General features: G+C 41.9%; 3 protein-coding genes across 3 annotated transcripts; all 3 read left to right on the top strand.

Annotated features, from left to right (window-relative positions):
- The first annotated feature begins 91 nt into the window (after positions 1 to 91).
- Positions 92 to 11,973, top strand: LOC309688953 (alpha-N-acetylgalactosaminidase-like). The gene is made up of 9 exons (XM_082505045.1): positions 92 to 278; positions 772 to 928; positions 1,655 to 1,795; positions 2,084 to 2,295; positions 2,388 to 2,482; positions 2,584 to 2,745; positions 5,977 to 6,174; positions 6,279 to 6,419; positions 10,929 to 11,973. Exons 2-9 carry the CDS (start codon positions 774 to 776, stop codon positions 11,130 to 11,132), a joined length of 1,308 nt encoding a protein of 435 aa, XP_082361171.1. The 5' UTR covers positions 92 to 278; positions 772 to 773; the 3' UTR covers positions 11,133 to 11,973.
- Positions 8,029 to 10,922, top strand: LOC309688954 (uncharacterized protein). The gene is made up of 2 exons (XM_082505046.1): positions 8,029 to 8,078; positions 8,443 to 10,922. The coding sequence occupies exon 2, from the start codon at positions 8,943 to 8,945 to the stop codon at positions 9,459 to 9,461; it is 519 nt and encodes a 172-aa protein (XP_082361172.1). The 5' UTR covers positions 8,029 to 8,078; positions 8,443 to 8,942; the 3' UTR covers positions 9,462 to 10,922.
- Positions 11,974 to 13,760: 1,787 nt separating the features above from the next.
- On the top strand, positions 13,761 to 21,066 carry LOC309688952 (alpha-N-acetylgalactosaminidase-like). The gene is made up of 9 exons (XM_082505044.1): positions 13,761 to 13,938; positions 14,432 to 14,588; positions 14,864 to 15,004; positions 15,293 to 15,504; positions 15,597 to 15,691; positions 15,793 to 15,954; positions 16,313 to 16,510; positions 16,616 to 16,756; positions 20,326 to 21,066. The coding sequence occupies exons 2-9, from the start codon at positions 14,434 to 14,436 to the stop codon at positions 20,527 to 20,529; spliced, it is 1,308 nt and encodes a 435-aa protein (XP_082361170.1). The 5' UTR covers positions 13,761 to 13,938; positions 14,432 to 14,433; the 3' UTR covers positions 20,530 to 21,066.
- Positions 21,067 to 21,385: the final 319 nt, after the last annotated feature.

Genomic DNA, 21,385 nt, shown 5'->3' with positions numbered 1-21,385 from the left:
ACAGGTCTCCCCGGCGGTTTTTCTCTCTATTGCTTCCTGGTTTGTGGTCAGCTGATAGGGTTCCTTTGTCACGTGGCCCCCACTTCCTTGTCATGTGTACTTTTTTGTATATTCCCCCACAGTAGGACCGAGCGGATTTTCTTTTATCACAGTATTTATTTAAAGAAGTGAGGGAGAGACCAGAGACAAGAGCACAGAATCGGACTGCAGGAGGCTGAGCTCTTGGTCTTATTTGCTCTTTCTAGCTTTCAGTTTCCAAGAGCCGTGATCGGACTTCAGTGAGTTCAGCTTTTCATTTCATACATTTATTCAGCAAATCCCTTCGTTTAAACCATTTAAACGTGTATTAGATTCCCTGCGTTTTAAATTGCTAGAATAATTGTTGTCTATGCCAGATTAGTTATAAGTAATAAGCTACCGTCAAGTTAGTGTTTATAATACAAAAAACTCGCTTGAGATCGAGTGTTGCGTATTTACAAGAACCAAATGACGATCATGTTGCGAACAGCTTTTATATTCTAACTTTTATTTAGCAGAACATCGTTTATATAAGCATGTGATTTTTATTTGGTCATCTGACACAATCAGTTTATTTCACTGGTAAGTCATCGAGCAGGTTGTTTTGCGTTCACACCCATGTCAGGTGATTTTTCGTCAGGTGCTGCAATCATTAACCTGTATTTGCCCTTTAGTCTTCTGGACGTACTCTTCTGGCTCATCTTTGACACACTGCACTAACATCTGATTCAGCTTGTAATTTTGTATTTGCAGAAATGCATGTTGCAGTGCTCTTGTTTGCCTTTGCGCTCACTGGGACCACTTTGGCCCTTGACAATGGACTGATGAGGACCCCTCCCATGGGGTGGTTGGCATGGGAACGATACCGATGTGATATTGACTGTGAAAACGACCCAAAGAACTGCATCAGGTAAGCCAAAATTTTGAATGTGTACCACCAGGCTTGATTGTATTGAAAACTTAAAAGGTATTTAGGTATTATAACTATAATGGTCTAGTCTCAGTTTTATAGCGATATAATAACAGGATATAACAAAAGCCAGTAGAAGCAGTTGGTTTGAACAGAATATCTAATAGATATGGTAGTGCTCTTTACACTCTTATCTTCAAATAGTCAGATGTCTATTCTTATTAATGTACAGAATTCACCTGCTTGCTGCCACTACTGCACATTCACCAAATGTATATACTATATATGTATATATAATGTTCTTCCCCCCCCACCCACCACCACCATTCTTGCACATGTCGAGGAGGATGTTAGGTTACATTCCATTAATAATAATAATAATGGATACTTTATTGATCCCCATGGGGAAATTACTTGTTTTTCTCTGCATTTGACCCATTCACTCAGTGAAGCAGTGGGCAGCCCACTAAGCAGGCGCCCGGGGAGCAGTGTGTAGGGATGGTACCTTGCTCAGGGGTACCTCAGGGTAGCCGTTAAGTGGATTCGAACCGCCAACCTTCCGATCATGGGGCGACCACTTTACCTACTGAGCTATCCCTGCCCCAGCCCCATTGTGTGTTATACAAGTATAACTATGCATGTGACAAATAAAGAACCTTGAACCAGTATCAGTGTAAATAGGAATGCGATTGAGACAATTATGAAACATCTTTGTCCTTCTTCCAGTGAAAATCTGTTCATGGACATGGCAGACAGACTTGCAGAGGATGGCTGGAAGGAACTCGGCTATGTCTACGTGAACATAGATGACTGCTGGTCTTCCAAACAAAGAGACGATCAGGGACGGCTGCAGCCTGATCCTAAGAGGTGCAGTATTTGCTGCGTGAGCACAAAGACCATTGTAAACATATATCTGTTATTGGCCAACAGTCAGTGAAGTAGTGTGACAGTCATACAATCATGTGAAAAGCAAAACACAGTACTCAGGAGATTGATAGCAGGTATGTTTTAGTGTCAGCACAAATATGAATTTTCACTTCCCTGGAAAGTGCAAAAGGAAATTGGGTTACAGGATTAAAAAAAAATCATGCTGTGGTTACAAAATGAAAGCTGAAGGCTTTTTTAAAATGTGTGTGTTTGATATTACTCTTTCAGGTTTCCAGGAGGAATCAAAAAGCTGGCACACTACTTGCATAACAGAGGCCTAAAGCTGGGCATCTATGGGGACATGGGCAAACTCACATGTATGGCCTACCCTGGCACACCGCTGGATAAGATCGAATTAGATGCTCAAACATTTGCAGACTGGGAGGTGGATATGTTAAAATATGACGGCTGTTACTCTAATGCCATGGAGCAAGAGCTGGGTAAAAACACAAGACTGAACCTTTTCTGTGTGGATAATAAGATATTGCTGATTGGACCTCATTTGAGATCTCCTGTTCACTGTTTTGAACAGGTTACCCTCTCATGTCAAAGGCTTTAAATGCTACAGGGCGTCCCATTGGCTATTCCTGCAGCTGGCCTGCCTACCAGGGTGGGCTGCCACCTAAGGTACGATTAAAATCCAAAATACTTTTTGATGTTTTGTTCGAATCCTGTTCTAATACTTAGTATTTGCTTCTTCACTATATGAAACTGATGCGTGTTTTTAGGTAAATTACACTCAGCTGGGTGAGATCTGCAACCTGTGGCGTAACTATGGTGACATCCAGGACTCTTGGGACAGTGTACTGAACATTGTTGACTGGTTCTTTGAAAATCAGGACGCCCTGACACCTGCAGCAGGTCCTGGAAGGTGGAACGACCCTGATATGGTTTGTTCAATTGAAATTTCTTACTGTCTCCCCAAATATAAACATATTTATTATAATAATAATAATAATAACAATAATAACAATAATAATGGGGATTTTAACCACGCGGACCTGAAATCTGTACTTCACAATTTCCACCGTAATGTGAAGTGTGCTACCAGAGGAGATAGAACGTTGGACCAGGTGTACACCAACATGGCGAATGCGTACAGAGCCCAGGCTTATCCCCACCTGGGTCTGTCAGACCATCTCTCCCTTCTGCTACACCCAATATACACACAAAAGATCAAGAGCACTGGGATTACAACCAAAACCGTGAGAACATGGCCGCAGGATGCTATTCTGATGCTTCAGGACTGTTTCCACTGCACAGACTGGGATGTATTCAAGGTGCAGGACACTGACAATCGTGTCGCATTGGACAGTTACACCTCCACTGTCTTGGACTACATCTGTTTCTGTGTGGACAATGTAACAACTTGGAAACGATTCCGTGTGTTCCCTAATAATCCACCCTGGATGACACACGGAGTTCAACAACTTATTCGAACAAGGAACAACGCTTTCAAATCCGGGGACCAGGAGGCATACAGTGCTGCCAGGGCCAACCTGAGAAGAGGCATCAAGACTGCCAAGCAGCAGCACAGGAGGCGTATCGAGGCCAGGTTTGAGAACAACACAAACCCAAGGCAGGTCTGGGAGGGCATCAGGGCTATCACGGACTACAAAAGAAGAACACCATCACCCTCAGCCGACAGTTCTACTCTGGCTGAGGATCTAAATCTCTTTTATGCCCGTTTTGACAGGGAGAACACCGACCCTGTCCTGTCCCCTCTCCCCTCAACCGACCCTGCTCCGGTCCTGAGCACTCATGAGCTGAGGCGTGTGTTCCGGAGCATTAACACCAGGAAGGCGGCCGGGCCGGATGGAGTGCTGGGCCGGGTGCTAAAAGACTGTGCTGCGGACCTGGCGGACGTCTTCACCTCTATATATAACACCTCGTTGTCCTGTTCACTGGTACCATCCTGTTTCAAAGCAGCAACCATCGTTCCCATCCCAAAACAGTCAAATGTCACATGTCTGAACGATTTCAGACCTGTGGCACTCACCCCCATTCCCGCCAAATGCCTGGAGAGACTGGTCATTAAACACATCAGAGCTGCTTTTCCACCATCCCTGGACTCGCACCAGTTTGCATACAGGGAGAACCGGTCAACCGAGGATGCGATCGCCACAGTGCTGCACACATTACTGAAGCACTTGGAACACAGGAACACCTATGCACGGCTCCTCTTTGTGGACTACAGCTCGGCTTTTAATACCATCCGGCCATACAAACTCTGTCCCAAACTCCACCAACTGGGACTTAACTCCTCTCTGTGCAACTGGATTGTGGACTTCCTCACTAACCGTAGACAGAGTGTCAGAGTGGGTAAGAACACCTCTTCCACCCTTGTGGTCAACACCGGTGCCCCTCAGGGGTGTGTTCTGAGCCCTCTGCTATACACTCTCTTCACCCATGACTGTATTTCCTCCTGCGCGTCCAATCTCATTGTTAAGTTTGCAGATGACACTACAGTGCTCGGACTTATATCCAACAATGATGAGACAAACTATAGGACAGAGGTGCAACAACTAGAGTCATGGTGCCACGACAATAACTTGGTCTTAAACACCAAAAAGACCAAGGAGATCATTGTAGATTTCCGGAAGAGGGGTCATAACAACCATCTGCCTCTCTTCATTGGCAGTGAGGCGGTGGAGAGGGTGAGCAGTTTTAAATTCTTGGGGGTAACTGTGACCGAGGACCTGTCCTGGGGCAACCATATCACCTCAGTTGTACGGAAGGCCCAACAGCGCCTCTACTACCTGAGGAGACTGCGGAGCGCACACATTCCCAGATCTCTGATGTTGAACTTCTACAACTGTGCCATCAGCAGCGTTCTGACGTATGGATTTCTAGTGTGGTTCCCCAGCTGCACCAAGGCCGATCAGCAAGCACTCCAGCGGGTGGTGAAAGAAGCTGGCAGAATTATTGGAACAAGTCTGCCAGAGATCAGTAATATCTTCCCCACTCGCTGTCTGAGGAGGGTGCACAGTATCCTGCGGGACCAACATCACCCTGCGCGCCACCTTTTCCATCTGCTGCCCTCAGGGAGAAGGTACAGGTCTATACAGGCCAGAACATCCAGACTGGCCAACAGCCTGTATCCACAGGCTGTGAGGCTCCTGAACTCTCTGCCCCCCTCTCACGGACAATAACCATATCCAACTTCTTAATAGCAATGAACTGGTCTGCATTGGTACATCATATCTTTATTCTCTTCCCCCTCCTGCACCCCCCCTCTTTCTTAAATAGATAACTATCATATCTGATATCATATCTCACAGTACAATAATATTGAATGGGTTGCATTGTTGTATTTTGTCATGTTTCTCAGGTCTTTGTCTGAATTTCTACGAACATTATTGCTAAGGATTGTCTTATTGCATTAGAGTCACACTGGGTTAAATATGTACACTTGGGTTTTAAGGGGTATTTATTATTTTCTTCTTTTTTTTGGGTTGTATGGAAGCCCCAAACGCAATTTCATTGTTCTTGACAATGACAATAAATAAATAAATACTAAATACTAAATACTAATAATAATAATAGTTACAAAGTGCTTTATAGAATAGCATAAACAATAGAAAAGCCACATATACATGTTTCACTTACAGATACATGAACAAATACAAAATCTACCATATGATCAGAGATTCATTCCAAACCAAAAGCTCAACTACAAAAACGGATTTTAAGAAGTTGTTTAAAACAAACCACAGAATCAGCTGGCCTGTTAGGCTGAGGAAGGCCATTTCACAGTTTGGACACAATTACCTCACAAGCACGATCACCTCTGGTTTAAAAATCAGAGCGAGGGGCAGGTGGAGATGGTGTTTAGAAGACCAGAGAGGCTGGCTACAGTGATACATTCACAGAAACTCTGCTATATAAGCAGGAGCCTGTCTATGTAGAGCTTTATATAAATAATAAAATGATTTTATATATGTCTATATTTACTGTCTCTGCTTACTCTACGATTTGTTTAAGCCTCTTCAGTGCTCTACATATACATTTGTTGTGCACAAATCATTGGCTACACCTCCATACTGAAAGAGATATTACATGTACTACAGACTACAGCCTCCAATTTAATTCTTTGGTGTGAAAATTTTTAATCTTCACAGCTGATTATTGGCGACTTTGGCCTCAGCATGGAACAGTCTCGTTCTCAGATGGCTCTCTGGGCGATCATGGCGGCTCCTCTTTTCATATCTAATGACCTCCGTACCATCTCCAGCGGTGCCCAGAGCATCCTGCGGAACGAAATGGCCATCAGCATCAACCAGGATGCCCTGGGTATCCAGGGAAGACGCATTGTGAAGGTGAAGCACAATTTAGTAGATACATTTCTTTTTTAAATGACTCTTTTTGTGGACTTTTGTGCAATGTTTTTTGTTTCATTGTTCACATTTTTTCTTTCTCTCAGGAGAAAAGTGGCATTGAAGTGTTCTGGCGCCCCCTGTCAAAAAATGCCAGCGCTTTATTGTTCTTCAGCCGTCGTACAGACATGCCCTATCGCTACACGACTTCCCTCAGCAAACTCAGCTACACTGCAGGCAGCTACAAGGTATGTGTTTATAGACTTAGGAGGGATGTGTATCGTGTTTCGACCTGGTTCACTCGAGGTGAGAGGGTTAATTTTGGCAAGCAAGGTTGACTCAGACTTCCCTGTTTTTGAAGTTTCAATGTTAACAACGTAAAACAGCACTACAGAAAACAAACAAAAAAATCCAAGAAACAAACAAACAAAAGATTGAAATCTTTTCAAATATTATAGCATTATAGCACGGTACATGACTCAGTCTTTTATTAAATGGTAAATGGCCTGTATTTGTACAAGAATTAGCGTGAAGTAGCTTGACAATATAAGTGGGGGCCTCTCCTCGTAAGGCCATGACAGTACGAGTCAAGATTTTAAACTGATATCTGAAACTAACTGGAAGTCAGTGCAGACTCTTTAGCAATGGGGTTATATGAGAAAATTTGCGAGTTAAAGATAAGATAAGATAAGATAACCTTTATTAGTCCCACACGTGGGAAATTTGTTTTGTCACAGCAGGAAGTGGACAGTGCAAAAGTTATGAGGCAAAAATTAGAATACAATAAGAATAAATACAGTACACAACTGTACAGAATAGAATAAAATAAAATACTATATACAGTAGAATAAAATAAAATAAATATACAATAAGATAAAAATAGAATACAAATACAAATACTATATACGACTGAGTAAAAATACAACGATGACAGAAAGGATTATTGCACTTAGTATTATTGCATATGTATGGATGTGTGTGCTTGATCAGTTAAAGTCTTTATTATGGAGTCTGACAGCAGTGGGGAGGAAAGACCTGCGAAATCTCTCCGTCCCACACCGTGGGTGCCGCAGTCTCCCACTGAAGGAGCTGCTCAGTGCTGTCACAGTCTGCTGCATGGGGTGGGAGATGTTGTCCATCAGGGATGACAGCTTAGCCGCCGTTCTCCTGTCACTCACCACCTCCACTGGGTCCAGAGGGCATCCTAGAACAGAGCTGGCCCTTCGGATAAAAGCTTTGCCGCAGCTTTTTGGACAGCTTGACGGCGATTTATAGAAGCCTTTGACAGACAAGGGGAAAGGGCATTACAACAGGCTAATTGGGACGAGACCTGAGAGACAACAGTCCTGAGTTTAGTGATATTTCTTAAGTGAAGAAAGCACAGAGGGGGTCAAAAACTTGATGTGGGCATCAAAAGATTGGTAAAAAGTTAACCCAAGATTCAGAGGTTTTACAGTGGATGAGAAAGATTCCAAACATTGTCTAATTTGGGGCTTAATGCTCTCTGGAGCCAGAATTAAACAATCTATCTTGTCTGTATTAAGCTGCAGAAAATTGTTTGCCATCCAACCATTAATTTCCTTAAGACCAATGTTCCCTCTAAGCTGTGCGCGTGAGAAATTGCGCACTGCTGGCACGGTCTCTGCGCACAGAAAATCTGCGTTGCGCACAAAAAATAAATAAATAATCTAACCTGAATTGAAATTAAAACTTTATCAATTCTGTTTTGCAGTGTTACTCAGTAAGTGACTAGCTGCTCCCATATGGGATTACAACGATGCCATCTTATCCCATAGTCCAGCCTATATATATATATATATATATATATATATATATATATATATATATATCTCCATAGGTCCCTCATCCTATTCATGTAGCCCCTTCCGCCGGGGTTACTTGCCAGGGTGCCCTGGTTCCTCAACACCTGACGCGGACCTTGTTGATCCGGGCGACGTCCGAGCCGGCATGCCTTCATATTTATCTGTCTCGCTCATGTCTGCGGTAGGCTTGCTAGCATAGGGGGTCTACCAGAAGGCAACATTGCAGACATAGAGGACAGTTACAAGTACTTGGGGATCCCGCAGGCGAATGGGAACCATGAAGAGGCCGCTAGAAAAGCTGCAACCACCAAGTACCTGCAGAGGGTCAGGCAAGTCCTGAGGAGTCAGCTGAATGGTAAGAACAAGATCCGGGCCATCAACACGTACGCCCTGCCCGTGATCAGGTACCCTGCTGGGGTAATAGGCTGGCCAAAGGAGGAGATAGAAGCCACTGACATAAAGACAAGAAAGCTCCTTACCATGCATGGAGGGTTTCACCCCAAGTCCAGCACCCTGAGGCTGTACGCTAAGCGGAAGGAAGGGGGCCGGGGACTGGTGAGTGTCAGCACCACAGTCCAGGATGAGACAACGAACATCCAAGAATACATTGGGAAGATGGCCCCAACTGACCGAGTGCTCAGTGAATACCTCAGGCAGCAGAAACCCAAGAAAGAGGAGGGAGACGAGGAACCATCATGGAAGGACAGGCCCCTGCACGGTATGTACCACCGGCAGATAGAGGAGGTGGCTGATATCCAGAAATCCTACCAGTGGCTGGACAAAGCTGGACTGAAAGACAGCACAGAGGCACTAATCATGGCAGCACAATAACAAGCTCTGAGCACAAGATCCATAGAGGCTGGGGTCTATCACACCAGGCAAGACCCCAGGTGCAGGCTGTGTAAAGATGCCCCAGAGACAATCCAGCACATAACAGCAGGGTGCAAGATGCTAGCAGGCAAGGCATACATGGAATGCCATAACCAAGTGGCCGGCATAGTGTACAGGAACATCTGTGCAGAGTATAACCTGGAAGTCCCGAGGTCAAAATGGGAGATGCCCCCAAGGGTGGTGGAGAATGACCGAGCTAAGATCCTGTGGGACTTCCAGATACAGACGGACAAAATGGTGGTGGCTAACCAACCGGACATAGTGGTGGTAGACAAACAGAAGAAGACGGCCGTAGTGATCGATGTAGCGGTTCCGAATGACAGCAATATCAGGAAGAAGGAACACGAGAAGCTGGAGAAATACCAAGGGCTCAGAGAAGAGCTCGAGAGGATGTGGAGGGTGAAGGTAATGGTGGTCCCCGTGGTAATCGGAGCACTAGGTGCGGTGACTCCCAAGCTAGGTGAGTGGCTCCAGCAGATCCCGGGAACAACATCGGAGATCTCTGTCCAGAAGAGCGCAGTCCTGGGAACAGCTAAGATACTGCGCAGGACCCTCAAGCTCCCAGGCCTCTGGTAGAGGACCCGAGCTTGAAGGATAAACCGCCCGCAGGGGCGTGCTGGGTGTTGTTATATTTATATATATATTTATATATATATGCAGCTAATCAACGTCATTGACAGGCTATGGCAGCGTCCTTATGTGCCGACAGCGGTGTTTTAGCTAGTAAAGCGGCGTGGCTGATGTGGAGTGAAGTCACGCTAATGATAACGTGTACAACCATTGGAGATGTGAGCAGGACAGACGGAACAATTGACGGAAAAAGTGTGGACTTTATACCAGTTTTTAAATTGTGTTGATAGGCCACGTAAAACCAGAGTTATGATAAAAATATCTGCAATCTTTCTTTGTTTTTTACTGAATACTGTCGTTGTTTATATTTACTGCGGGAAGAAACAGTAAAACCTGCGTTTTATAAGGAAAACGCCCAAAAGCACTCTCCACCTGTGAGCAAAAAACAAAACCAAAAAACCCCACCCTTTCCTATTGGTGGAAAAATGTACCATGTTGACCAATCAAAAAATGATGTGGCAACATGGCATTTAGTCATTTAGGAGAGGGGGAAGTTTTAGGAGTGACGGCCATGTTTTGAGATGTGAGAGATTTGCAACGTTTAGCGCAAATCTTGTGTAGTTAGTGTGTAGTGTAGTCAATAGTTTTGTTGTGTGTGTCAGAACAATGAGGCGACTACTGAATGTTACAGGTGTTACAGGAGTGATACATCTCCTGTTGTCAGGCCTGCAGGTATCAGGCTGTTGTTCTCCTTTATCTCATAGTGGACAGAAATTATGTTTTGGAGTGGCACGAATAATTTGTGTGCCATCAAATTTGATGCAGAGCTTTATAAAAAAAATAAATTAAAAAATTAAAAAAAGAAAGTTTTGTTTTCAAAATTGGAGTTCAGGTTATTCTTTACTTCCAAAAGTGTTAACATACTACACAGGTCATGAACAAGATTTTTTTTTTAAATTTTCATTGTAAGTGGGCTAAAGCAGTTAATTAAAAGTAGTCTAAGACAAATGCTGTAATTTGATTATTTTAATAAACCATGTAACTTGGATGGATTCGATGCTGGCGTGACCACAGTGCACACGTCTGCTGTTGCTCACAGTGGTCCAAGGGACCGCTCAGGGAGTTTGTGTGTTCGCTCAGACACATGAAAAATTAGAGGGAACATTGCTTAAGACAGTCCATTAGAATGGATAGTTTATTCAATTCATAAGGTTTAAAAGAAAGGTACAGCTGAATATCATCTGCATACAGATGATAGGATATGGATTTAAAATGACTACTAATATGGCCTAGTGGTAGGATATACAATGAGAACAACAATGGACTTAGAACAGATCTTTAAGTAACACATGATGAGAATCTAGCTACATCTGACCAAAGGTTTCCCACTGAGACCAAAAGTGTTCTATCAGCAAGATGTCTGTCTTTATACTTGCTAGAGAAATTCACTTCTGTTTCCCGTCTTCTTTGTAGGTTTTCAACGTCTTCACAGATGAGACCGCATCGCTCAAAGACTCCACTGAATTTGTAGTGTCAGTGAACCCCACAGGGGTGGTAATGTGGTACGTCTCTGCACCTGCCAAATTCAACCTCCGCCAGTTCTATCAAGGGGGCACGCTCCATGGTCGTGTCTATGATGATCGTGAGGAAAATGCCATTCCACGGGTTTTCCTCTGACCACTCACAGACCCCACTTTCTAATCCTTAAGTTTTTGTCTTTTACCTCAGTAGTAATGTCTTGATGATCGAATGATTTGTTTCTATCTAAGCACAGGTGCAGGCGCATAGCTCTGAACTGTGTCTTACAATTGCCTCTTCCAAGTAAGAACATGCTTGAAACTCAGGGTCATCCACTTTACATCTGTATATGGCACAAATGTGCTCTTGTTGATGCGATCTCCAGCTGGATCTTCACTTGAAAGTAACTGGGCCACAAGAGTTTCTGTGCTCAACAGTAAAGAGAGATGATGATTTTAAAATTTTATCTGAGATGTGCCAAAGCAAAGTCACTGATCCCAGATCGGGAGGTCTTCACTTGTCTTAGGCTACGTCCACACGTACACGGGTATTTTTGAAAACAGAGATTTTCCGTTTTCCTTTTAAAAAAATAATCCCGTCCACACGTAAACACAGAAATGAAGGAAAACGCTGCTAGGAACATGCCAAAGCAACAGTTGGCGATATATTCTTAACCGTGTAGAAATGTTGGCCAATCAGAAGTCTAGAAGCCTGGGTGGGAAATAGTAAACAAAGCTGGGGCATAGAAGCAGAACCAAGTTGTATGTGTGGAGGGACAGTAACTGTGTGTGTATATGTAAGCATTTAAACACTGCACCCGTGTACGTGTGGACGTAGCCTTAAGATTTTTTTTTTTTAAATAGAGATCAGTCTTTGTCAGCTCAGAAAGACAAATGTGGAAAAAAAGTTTTAGAAAAAACTCATTAATGATTTATATGTTTTTATGTGACCTAAGTAAACAATTTATCATCAAATTCTCTAAATAAATGAAAACGCTGTATTTCAGTTCTTCAGGTTTCCTTTCAGTGATTAAGATGTTTTTCACTTTTAGCTTTCACTTGCCAGTTCTTTGTCCCAGAGTGACTTATCTTAAGGTCAGTTTAGTTCCAGTTCTGTTTTCTATAAAATTTATTTATTTATTTATATAATACTTGTAGTTCTTGGTCTTTTTTTTTTTTAGTTCTTGGTATTGAATGCATTTTCACCAAAGTGAGAGTCACAAGACTTTATCTTATAGCATTTATCATCTATGAATTTTTAGCAACTTTTGAAGCAACTAAATCCAGGTTTTGTGGTTCCAAATTTTGTATTCCAAGTGCTCCTCCTGCTGGATGTGGATATGTTTACACTTTTGCTGTAAGGAAGAAGCAGTAGTTATTTTGTTCATCACCCAAAGACGTCACCAGGATTGTAACGCCAAATGAGAGGTGAAGGCTACTACAATCTATAGCTTTTTATGAAACATAATGTATGAATGATTTGATCACATTTAACATCACCTCATTAAACATAAACAGTTCGAAACTGGAATAGGTGTTTTTTTTTTTTTTTTAGTTTTTTTTTTAGATCAGCTACAGAACTGAGGTAAATAAACGTAATCCAGAGCTTCCCAAAGTGTGGGGTCCGGTATGAAAAGTGGAAAAAAAAAACCCCAAATGCTTGGACACTGCTAACACAGGGCGCCCACACAAACGCAGAGCAGGAGATGAAGCATAGCTGAATATGTTTCCAAACCAACTTCATTCTAAGCCAAAGACTAGAAAATATGGTGAAGCATATCTTCCCTTTGGTTTCACCTGCACAAGTGCCAAGGTAGGTCTCTCCTGCATAATTGGTTTTCCCTGTGTTGGGAGCGGGCTGGGCTCTTCAAATCATGGACAAACAGTATCCCACATAATTGATTTTTAGTTCACAAACACTTGTTGTAATGACTAACTACACCTGACATTTTGGGGATGTTAGCTCTGTACAAAGTAAAGTTACAGTGGGATACAAATAATATCAGGCTGATCCTGCTACGATTTGTTCCCTCGGTTCAAATCAAGACAAACAGTATCCCACAGCTGTTTATGTTTTTAAACCCATTTTGCACAGAGAGGCATTTTTTTGAAAAATGTATTGACAGCAATGTTGAATATTTTTACACAGAAAAAAACAACTACACGTAAAAAAATCACACCGTGATGCCTCTGCCTTTATAAATGGAGGGACAGTAACTGCGTGTGTATGTAAGCGTGTAAAAACTGAAGATAGTCAGATTAACAGTATTTTGTCTCTATCTGCCATTCTGCAATTCATCTCATGTAAACAACAAGGTGGCGCACAGTCTGACGTGAAAAAAGGCACATACCTTTGACATTGCGTGACGAACTCTGTATTCCTCTTCCACATGTAAACGCAAAAAGGACTTTTATAAAATCTCCGTTTTCGGTGATTCGAAACACGTAGGTGTGGACGTAGCATAAAAGAGTTAGTAGTTTACTTTCTTACTACCTGTAATTTATTGCAGATTACTTGTATTTGCCTAATTGTTTACTAAATGTTTGAGGTGTGAAATAAACCGCAATGGAGCAAAATACAGGTGTGTGTGGTTGGAGGATGTGTTTGTGCGTGCGTGCGCGCGGGGGGGCAACATTTTCCTTGTAAAACAAAGGGGAGCCTAGCAAAAAAAGTTTGGGAACCACTGTAATCAACGGTCTCCCCGGCGCTTTTTGTCTCGCTTCCTGGTTTGTGGTCAGCTGATAGGGTTCCTTTGTCACGTGGCCCCCACTTCCTTGTCATGTGTACTTTTTTGTATATTCCCCCACAGTAGGACCGAGCGGATTTTCTTTTATCACAGTATTTATTTAAAGAAGTGAGGGAGAGACCAGAGACAAGAGCACAGAATCGGACTGCAGGAGGCTGAGCTCTTGGTCTTATTTGCTCTTTCTAGCTTTCAGTTTCCAAGAGCCGTGATCGGACTTCAGTGAGTTCAGCTTTTCATTTCATACATTTATTCAGCAAATCCCTTCGTTTAAATCATTTAAACGTGTATTAGATTCCCTGCGTTTTAAATTGCTAGAATAATTGTTGTCTATGCCAGATTAGTTATACGTAATAAGCTACCGTCAAGTTGGTGTTTATAATACAAAAAACTCGCTTGAGATCGAGTGTTGCGTATTTACAAGAACCAAATGACGATCATGTTGCGAACAGCTTTTATATTCTAACTTTTATTTAGCAGAACATCGTTTATATAAGCATGTGATTTTTATTTGGTCATCTGACACAATCAGTCTATTTCACTGGTAAGTCATCGAGCAGGTTGTTTTGCGTTCACACCCATGTCAGGTGATTTCTCGTCAGGTGCTGCAATCATTAACCTGTATTTGCCCTTTAGTCTTCTGGACGTACTCTTCTGGCTCATCTTTGACACACTGCACTAACATCTGATTCAGCTTGTAATTTTGTATTTGCAGAAATGCATGTTGCAGTGCTCTTGTTTGCCTTTGCGCTCACTGGGACCACTTTGGCCCTTGACAATGGACTGATGAAGACCCCTCCCATGGGGTGGTTGGCATGGGAACGATACCGATGTGATATTGACTGTGAAAACGACCCAAAGAACTGCATCAGGTAAGCCAAAATTTTGAATGTGTACCACCAGGCTTGATTGTATTGAAAACTTAAAAGGTATTTAGGTATTATAACTATAATGGTCTAGTCTCAGTTTTATAGCGATATAATAACAGGATATAACAAAAGCCAGTAGAAGCAGTCGGTTTGAACAGAATATCTAATAGATATGGTAGTGCTCTTTACACTCTTTACACTCTTATCTTCAAATGCAGTATCAGTGTAAATAGGAATGCGATTGAGACAATTATGAAACATCTTTGTCTTTCTTCCAGTGAAAATCTGTTCATGGACATGGCAGACAGACTTGCAGAGGATGGCTGGAAGGAACTCGGCTATGTCTACGTGAACATAGATGACTGCTGGTCTTCCAAACAAAGAGACGATCAGGGACGGCTGCAGCCTGATCCTAAGAGGTGCAGTATTTGCTGCGTGAGCACAAAGACCATTGTAAACATATATCTGTTATTGGCCTACAGCCAGTGAAGTAGTGTGACAGTCATACAATCATGTGAAAAGCAAAACACAGTACTCAGGAGATTGATAGCAGGTATGTTTTAGTGTCAGCACAAATATGAATTTTCACTTCCCTGGAAAGTGCAAAAGGAAATTGGGTTACAGGATTAAAAAAAAATCATGCTGTGGTTACAAAATGAAAGCTGAAGGCTTTTTTAAAATGTGTGTGTTTGATATTACTCTTTCAGGTTTCCAGGAGGAATCAAAAAGCTGGCACACTACTTGCATAACAGAGGCCTAAAGCTGGGCATCTATGGGGACATGGGCAAATTCACATGTGGGGGCTACCCTGGCACCCCGCTGGACAAGATCGAATTAGATGCTCAAACATTTGCAGACTGGGAGGTGGATATGTTTAAATATGACGGCTGTTACTCTAATGCCACGGAGCAAGAGCTGGGTAAAAACACAAGACTGAACCTTTTCTGTGTGGATAATAAGATATTGCTGATTGGACCTCATTTGAGATCTCCTGTTCACTGTTTTGAACAGGTTACCCTCTCATGTCAAAGGCTTTAAATGCTACAGGGCGTCCCATTGGCTATTCCTGCAGCTGGCCTGCCTACCAGGGTGGGCTGCCACCTAAGGTACGATTAAAATCCAAAATACTTTTTGATGTTTTGTTCGAATCCTGTTCTAATACTTAGTATTTGCTTCTTCACTATATGAAACTGATGCGTGTTTTTAGGTAAATTACACTCAGCTGGGTGAGATCTGCAACCTGTGGCGTAACTATGGTGACATCCAGGACTCTTGGGACAGTGTACTGAACATTGTTGACTGGTTCTTTGAAAATCAGGACGCCCTGACATCTGCAGCAGGTCCTGGAAGGTGGAACGACCCTGATATGGTTTGTTCAATTGAAATTTGTAATATCTTCCCCAAATGTGAAGTGCTTTAGGGAATAGCATAAGCAATAGAAAAGTTACAGACACATGAACAAACACAAAATTTAACATATGATCAGAGATTCATTCCAAACCAAAAGCTCATCTACAAAAACGGGTTTTCAGAAGTTGTTTAAAACAAACCACAGAATCTGTCTCTGCTTACTCTACGATTTGTTTAAGCCTCTTCAGTGCTCTACATATATATTTGTTGTGCACAAATCATTCAGCTACACCTCCATACTGAAAGATAGATTACATGTACTACAGACTACAGCCTCCAATTTAATTCTTTGGTGTGAAAATTTTTAATCTTCACAGCTGATTATTGGCGACTTTGGCCTCAGCATGGAACAGTCTCGTTCTCAGATGGCTCTCTGGGCGATCATGGCGGCTCCTCTTTTCATGTCTAATGACCTCCGTACCATCTCCAGCGGTGCCCAGAGCATCCTGCGGAACAAAATGGCCATCAGCATCAACCAGGATGCCCTGGGTATCCAGGGAAGACGCATTGTGAAGGTGAAGCACAATTTAGTAGATACATTTCTTTTTTAAATGACTCTTTTTGTGGACTTTTGTGCAATGTTTTTTTGTTTCATTGTTCACATTTTTTCTTTCTCCCAGGAGAAAAGTGGCATTGAAGTATTCTGGCGCCCCCTGTCAAAAAATGCCAGCGCTTTATTGTTCTTCAGCCGTCGTACAGACATGCCCTATCGCTACACAACTTCCCTCAGCAAACTCAACTACACTGCAGGCAGCTACAAGGTATGTGTTTATAGACTTAGGAGGGATGTGTATCGTGTTTCGACCTGGTTCACTCGGGGTGAGAGGGGTAATTTTGGCAAGCAAGGTTAACTCAGACTTCCCTGTTTTTGAAGTTTGAGGTTACCAACGTAAAACAGCACTACAGAAAACAAACGGGGGAAAAAATTTCAAGAAACAAACAAACAAAAGATTGAAATCTATTCAAATATTATAGCATTATAGCACGGTACATGACTCAGTCTTTTATTAGGATTACGTGAATAAAATTAAATCATGTGCTGCACTAACCTACCAAAATCATCCAAGTAGATCAACTCCTAATCTGTGATCAGTTGGGGTGGTGTGAAATGTGGAAGCTAACACCTGACCCAGTCTCCAGGGTGTGGCGAGTGTCTCAAACGACAACCAAAAAAACAAGTTACACAACAACAAAGTATCAACTGCAAGTCCAGCTCGTCATACACAAGGCCAGATCACGGGGGCAGGCTGACATTAAATCAGAGCTGCCCTGGGTGACAGTCATGCTTCTTGTTTAAAGCAGGTGTCGTTATTATGGTTGGAGCACTGGAACTCAGGCACTGGTTCAATGAGTCATACTGGAAGAGAACACCAAAAGGGAGCTGTCAGGATGGCAAGCTGGATGTGATACAACTGCTGGCTCCAGTTCTTATTTCGCACTAAGCAAGCACCAGAGATGGGCAGTAACGCGTTACTTGTAACGCGTTACTGTAATCTGATTACTTTTTTCGAGTAACGAGTAAAGTAAGGGATTACTATTGCAAAATCGGTAATTAGATTACCGTTACTTTCCCGAAGGAACGCTGCGTTACTGCGTTACTAAAACCGTGATTTTTTGCGAGAATGTCTCACGACAGTGACGTAAGCGAGTGCGCCGTTAGTGACAACAGCTGTGTGCAGATCAACAATGGATCACATATCGAGTGCGGGAGAGAGTATGAGCATGCAGCGTTTAAAGCGTGGAAGTACTGACCTTACTTTGAGTTTGATTCCATAAAAAGTGACAAAAACATTAGCGTCCATCGTGCGTGGGAAGAAAACTTCTTTTTACAGCGAAAAAAACCCCTAAACTTCCAAGGAAGCACCAAGAGCGCAACGACGTAATGGGAAACTCACAGAGACACTGCCGTATCCTTCCACTGACCGCTACACACCTGCACCAGGGTAAACCTCCGCCTACTGCAGTCCTGCTTTACAGGTGAAAATAGAGCAACAGGACCGCTGAGTCTTTGACTTTATTTATGTTCTGCTGTGTTTTACTTGCATCTATTTGAAAGAATGAGTGTAAACACAAAAAATTATTTTATTTTATGTGCTGGAATGTGCAGAAAATAGGTTTAAATGTTAAACTCATTTATTCAAGTCAGAGAATGTTGCATATAATTAAATTTTTGCTTGATGCATAAAGTTAAAAGATTAAAAATGATAAAACAAGTTAAAAAAGAGACTTTTCCATTTGATTACATTTTGTATGATGGATTATGTAGAAAAAGTAGAATTGGGCTGAAAGATCTATCGCTTTATCACCTCTTCAGGTTGTAAATCGTGTTTTTAAAAAGTAACTAAGTAACTAAGTAACTAAGTAATTAATTACTTTTGAAAATAAGTAATCAGTAAAGTAACGGGATTACTTTTTTGGGGAAGTAATCAGTAATTAGTTACTGATTACTTTTTTCAAGTAACTTGACCAACACTGGCAAGCACAGAAAATTTGCATAGTCACTCATGCTAGTGCTGAAACTGCTGCAGCAGGTCAGGGCAGTTGTGCGAGCTTAACTGGTGTTGGTATTCAATTCAATTTTATTTATATAGCGCCAAATCACAACAAAAGTCGCCTCAAGGCGCATTATATTGTACAGTAGATCGCACAATAATAGATACAGAAAAAAACCCAACAATCATATGACCCCCTATGAGCAGCAGTTTGGCGACAGTGGGAAGGAAAACTCCCTTTTAACAGGAAGAAAACTCCAGCAGAACCAGGCTCAGGGACGGGCGGGGCCATCTGCTGCGACCGGTTGGGGTGAGAGAAGGAAAACAGGATAAAGACATGCTGTGGAAGAGAGACAGATTTACGGAAACATATGTGTTGTAGGTCTTTTAGGATATCAATTGAATGACTAAAACAACAAAACATTGTGGGTGTGTTTTATATAAAATCCCTTTAAGCTGAACACGATAAAAAAAATCCTGCAAATGCAGTCACACTAAAAGGTAAAGGAGATGTAGTAATGCTGGGCCTTTACATACACCACATTGACAAAAGTTTGACAGTATGGTGTATATGCATTAACATTAACAAGATTTAACAACAGCCCAACAATTGTGTCCCCCAGGCTTCATCACATGGGTTTCTAGTCTGTAGAAGATATTAGGTGTGTAATGTGGAGATGGCTTTCATCTGTGTATATTGTGTATAGTCCCTGGGCTGTTCCTTTCCCTCTGACCTAGAGATTTGGAATTCAGCCATAATACACCAGTTGGACATTTGTTCCCTGCCACTCTACAAATTCAGTAGAATCTTTCTGAACATTATTAATGTACAATATGAAGAAGAGTCGAAACCATTTATTAGCGGGCAATATTGTTGGCCGGTATTAGTTATTGGTGTCAGCATTATAATAGCTACTGAATGAAAATTAGGAAACGAGAGGGGTGAAACACCCTTCAACCCTGTTAGGATTGCTGTCTTTGAATTTTTTTTTTCCACCAGGGGGCACTCTGCAACTTCTTTGTTTTGAAATCTCAAAGAAAACAAATATTGACAGTATTGGACTTTTAAATATAGCTATCATATTTGACCAAATATTAGTATCTGTATCAGAGAGAGAAAGAGAGAGAGATCCATAGCTTTGGCGCTAAGGTTTGGAAGGCATAATCCTCTGGAAGCCAGTGCAGACTCTTTAGCAATGAGAAAATATCACACCATTTTGGACAGCTTAACGGCGATTTATAGAAGCCTTTGACAGACAAGGAAAAAGGGCATTACAACAGGCTAATTGGGAGGAGACGAAGACATCAAGCTTCTCCAATTCACCTTGAGAGACAACAGTCCTGAGTTTAGTGATATTTCTTAAGTGAAGAAAGCACAGAGGGGGTCAAAGATTCAGAGGTTTTACAGTGAATGAGAAACATCCCAATAATTGTCTAATTTGAGGCTTAATGCTCTCTGGAGCCAGAATTAAACAATCTATCTTGTCTGTATTAAGCTGCAGAAAATTGTTTGCCATCCAACCATTAATTTCCTTAAGACAGTCCATTAGAATGGATAGTTTATCCAATTCATAAGGTTTAAAAGAAAGGTACAGCTGAATATCATCTGCATACAGATGATAGGATATGGATTTAAAATGACTACTAATATGGCCTAGTGGTAGGATATACAATGAGAACAACAATGGACTTAGAACAGATCTTTAAGTAACACATGATGAGAATCTAGCTACATCTGACCAAAGGTTTCCCACTGAGACCAAAAGTGTTCTATCAGCAAGATGTCTGTCTTTATACTTGCTAGAGAAATTCACTTCTGTTTCTCGTCTTCTTTGTAGGTTTTCAACGTCTTCACAGATGAGACCGCATCGCTCAAAGACTCCACTGAATTTGTAGTGTCCGTGAACCCCACAGGGGTGGTAATGTGGTACGTCTCTGCACCTGCCAAATTCAACCTCCGCCAGTTCTATCAAGGGGGCACGCTCCATGGTCGTGTCTATGATGATCGTGAGGAAAATGCCATTCCACGGGTTTTCCTCTGACCACTCACAGACCCCACTTTCTAATCCTTAAGTTTTTGTCTTTTACCTCAGTAGTAATGTCTTGATGATCGAATGATTTGTTTCTATCTAAGCACAGGTGCAGGCGCATAGCTCTGAACTGTGTCTTACAATTGCCTCTTCCAAGTAAGAACATGCTTGAAACTCAGGGTCATCCACTTTACATCTGTATATGGCACAAATGTGCTCTTGTTGATGCGATCTCCAGCTGGATCTTCACTTGAAAGTAACTGGGCCACAAGAGTTTCTGTGCTCAACAGTAAAGAGAGATGATGATTTTAAAATTTTATCTGAGATGTGCCAAAGCAAAGTCACTGATCCCAGATCGGCACTGTGACTGAGAGGTCTTCACTTGTCTTAGATTTTGTTTTTTAATAGAGATTAGTCTTTGTCAGCTCAGAAAGACAAAAGTGGAAACAAGTTTTAGAAAAAACTCATTAATGATTTATATGTTTTTATGTGACCTAAGTAAACAATTTGTCATCAAATTCTCTAAATAAATGAAAACGCTGTATTTCAGTTCTTCGGGTTTCCTTACAGTGATTACACGCTACATACTACAACTACATAGTACATACAAACATATGCAGCAGAGTGCTTTGATTTTTGCACTATACATCCATATGAGTAATAGGGTTCCAGCCAGCTCCTACAAGCTTTTTCAAAGGTACCAAGATGTTTTTCACTTTTAGCTTTCACTTCCCAGTTCTTTGTCAGAAAGTGACATCTCTTAAGGTCAGTTTAGTTCCAGTTCTGTTTTCTATAAAATTTATTTATTTTTATAATACAAAAAAACCCCTTTCATCAAGTAGTTCTTGGTATTGAATGTACTTTCACT

Source organism: Aulonocara stuartgranti (genome assembly GCF_965226115.1).
Source record: "Aulonocara stuartgranti genome assembly, chromosome: 15".
Classification (NCBI taxonomy): domain Eukaryota; kingdom Metazoa; phylum Chordata; class Actinopteri; order Cichliformes; family Cichlidae; genus Aulonocara; species Aulonocara stuartgranti.
Note: the sequence above shows the minus strand (reverse complement) of the source record. Positions and strands in the feature narration are given on the sequence as shown.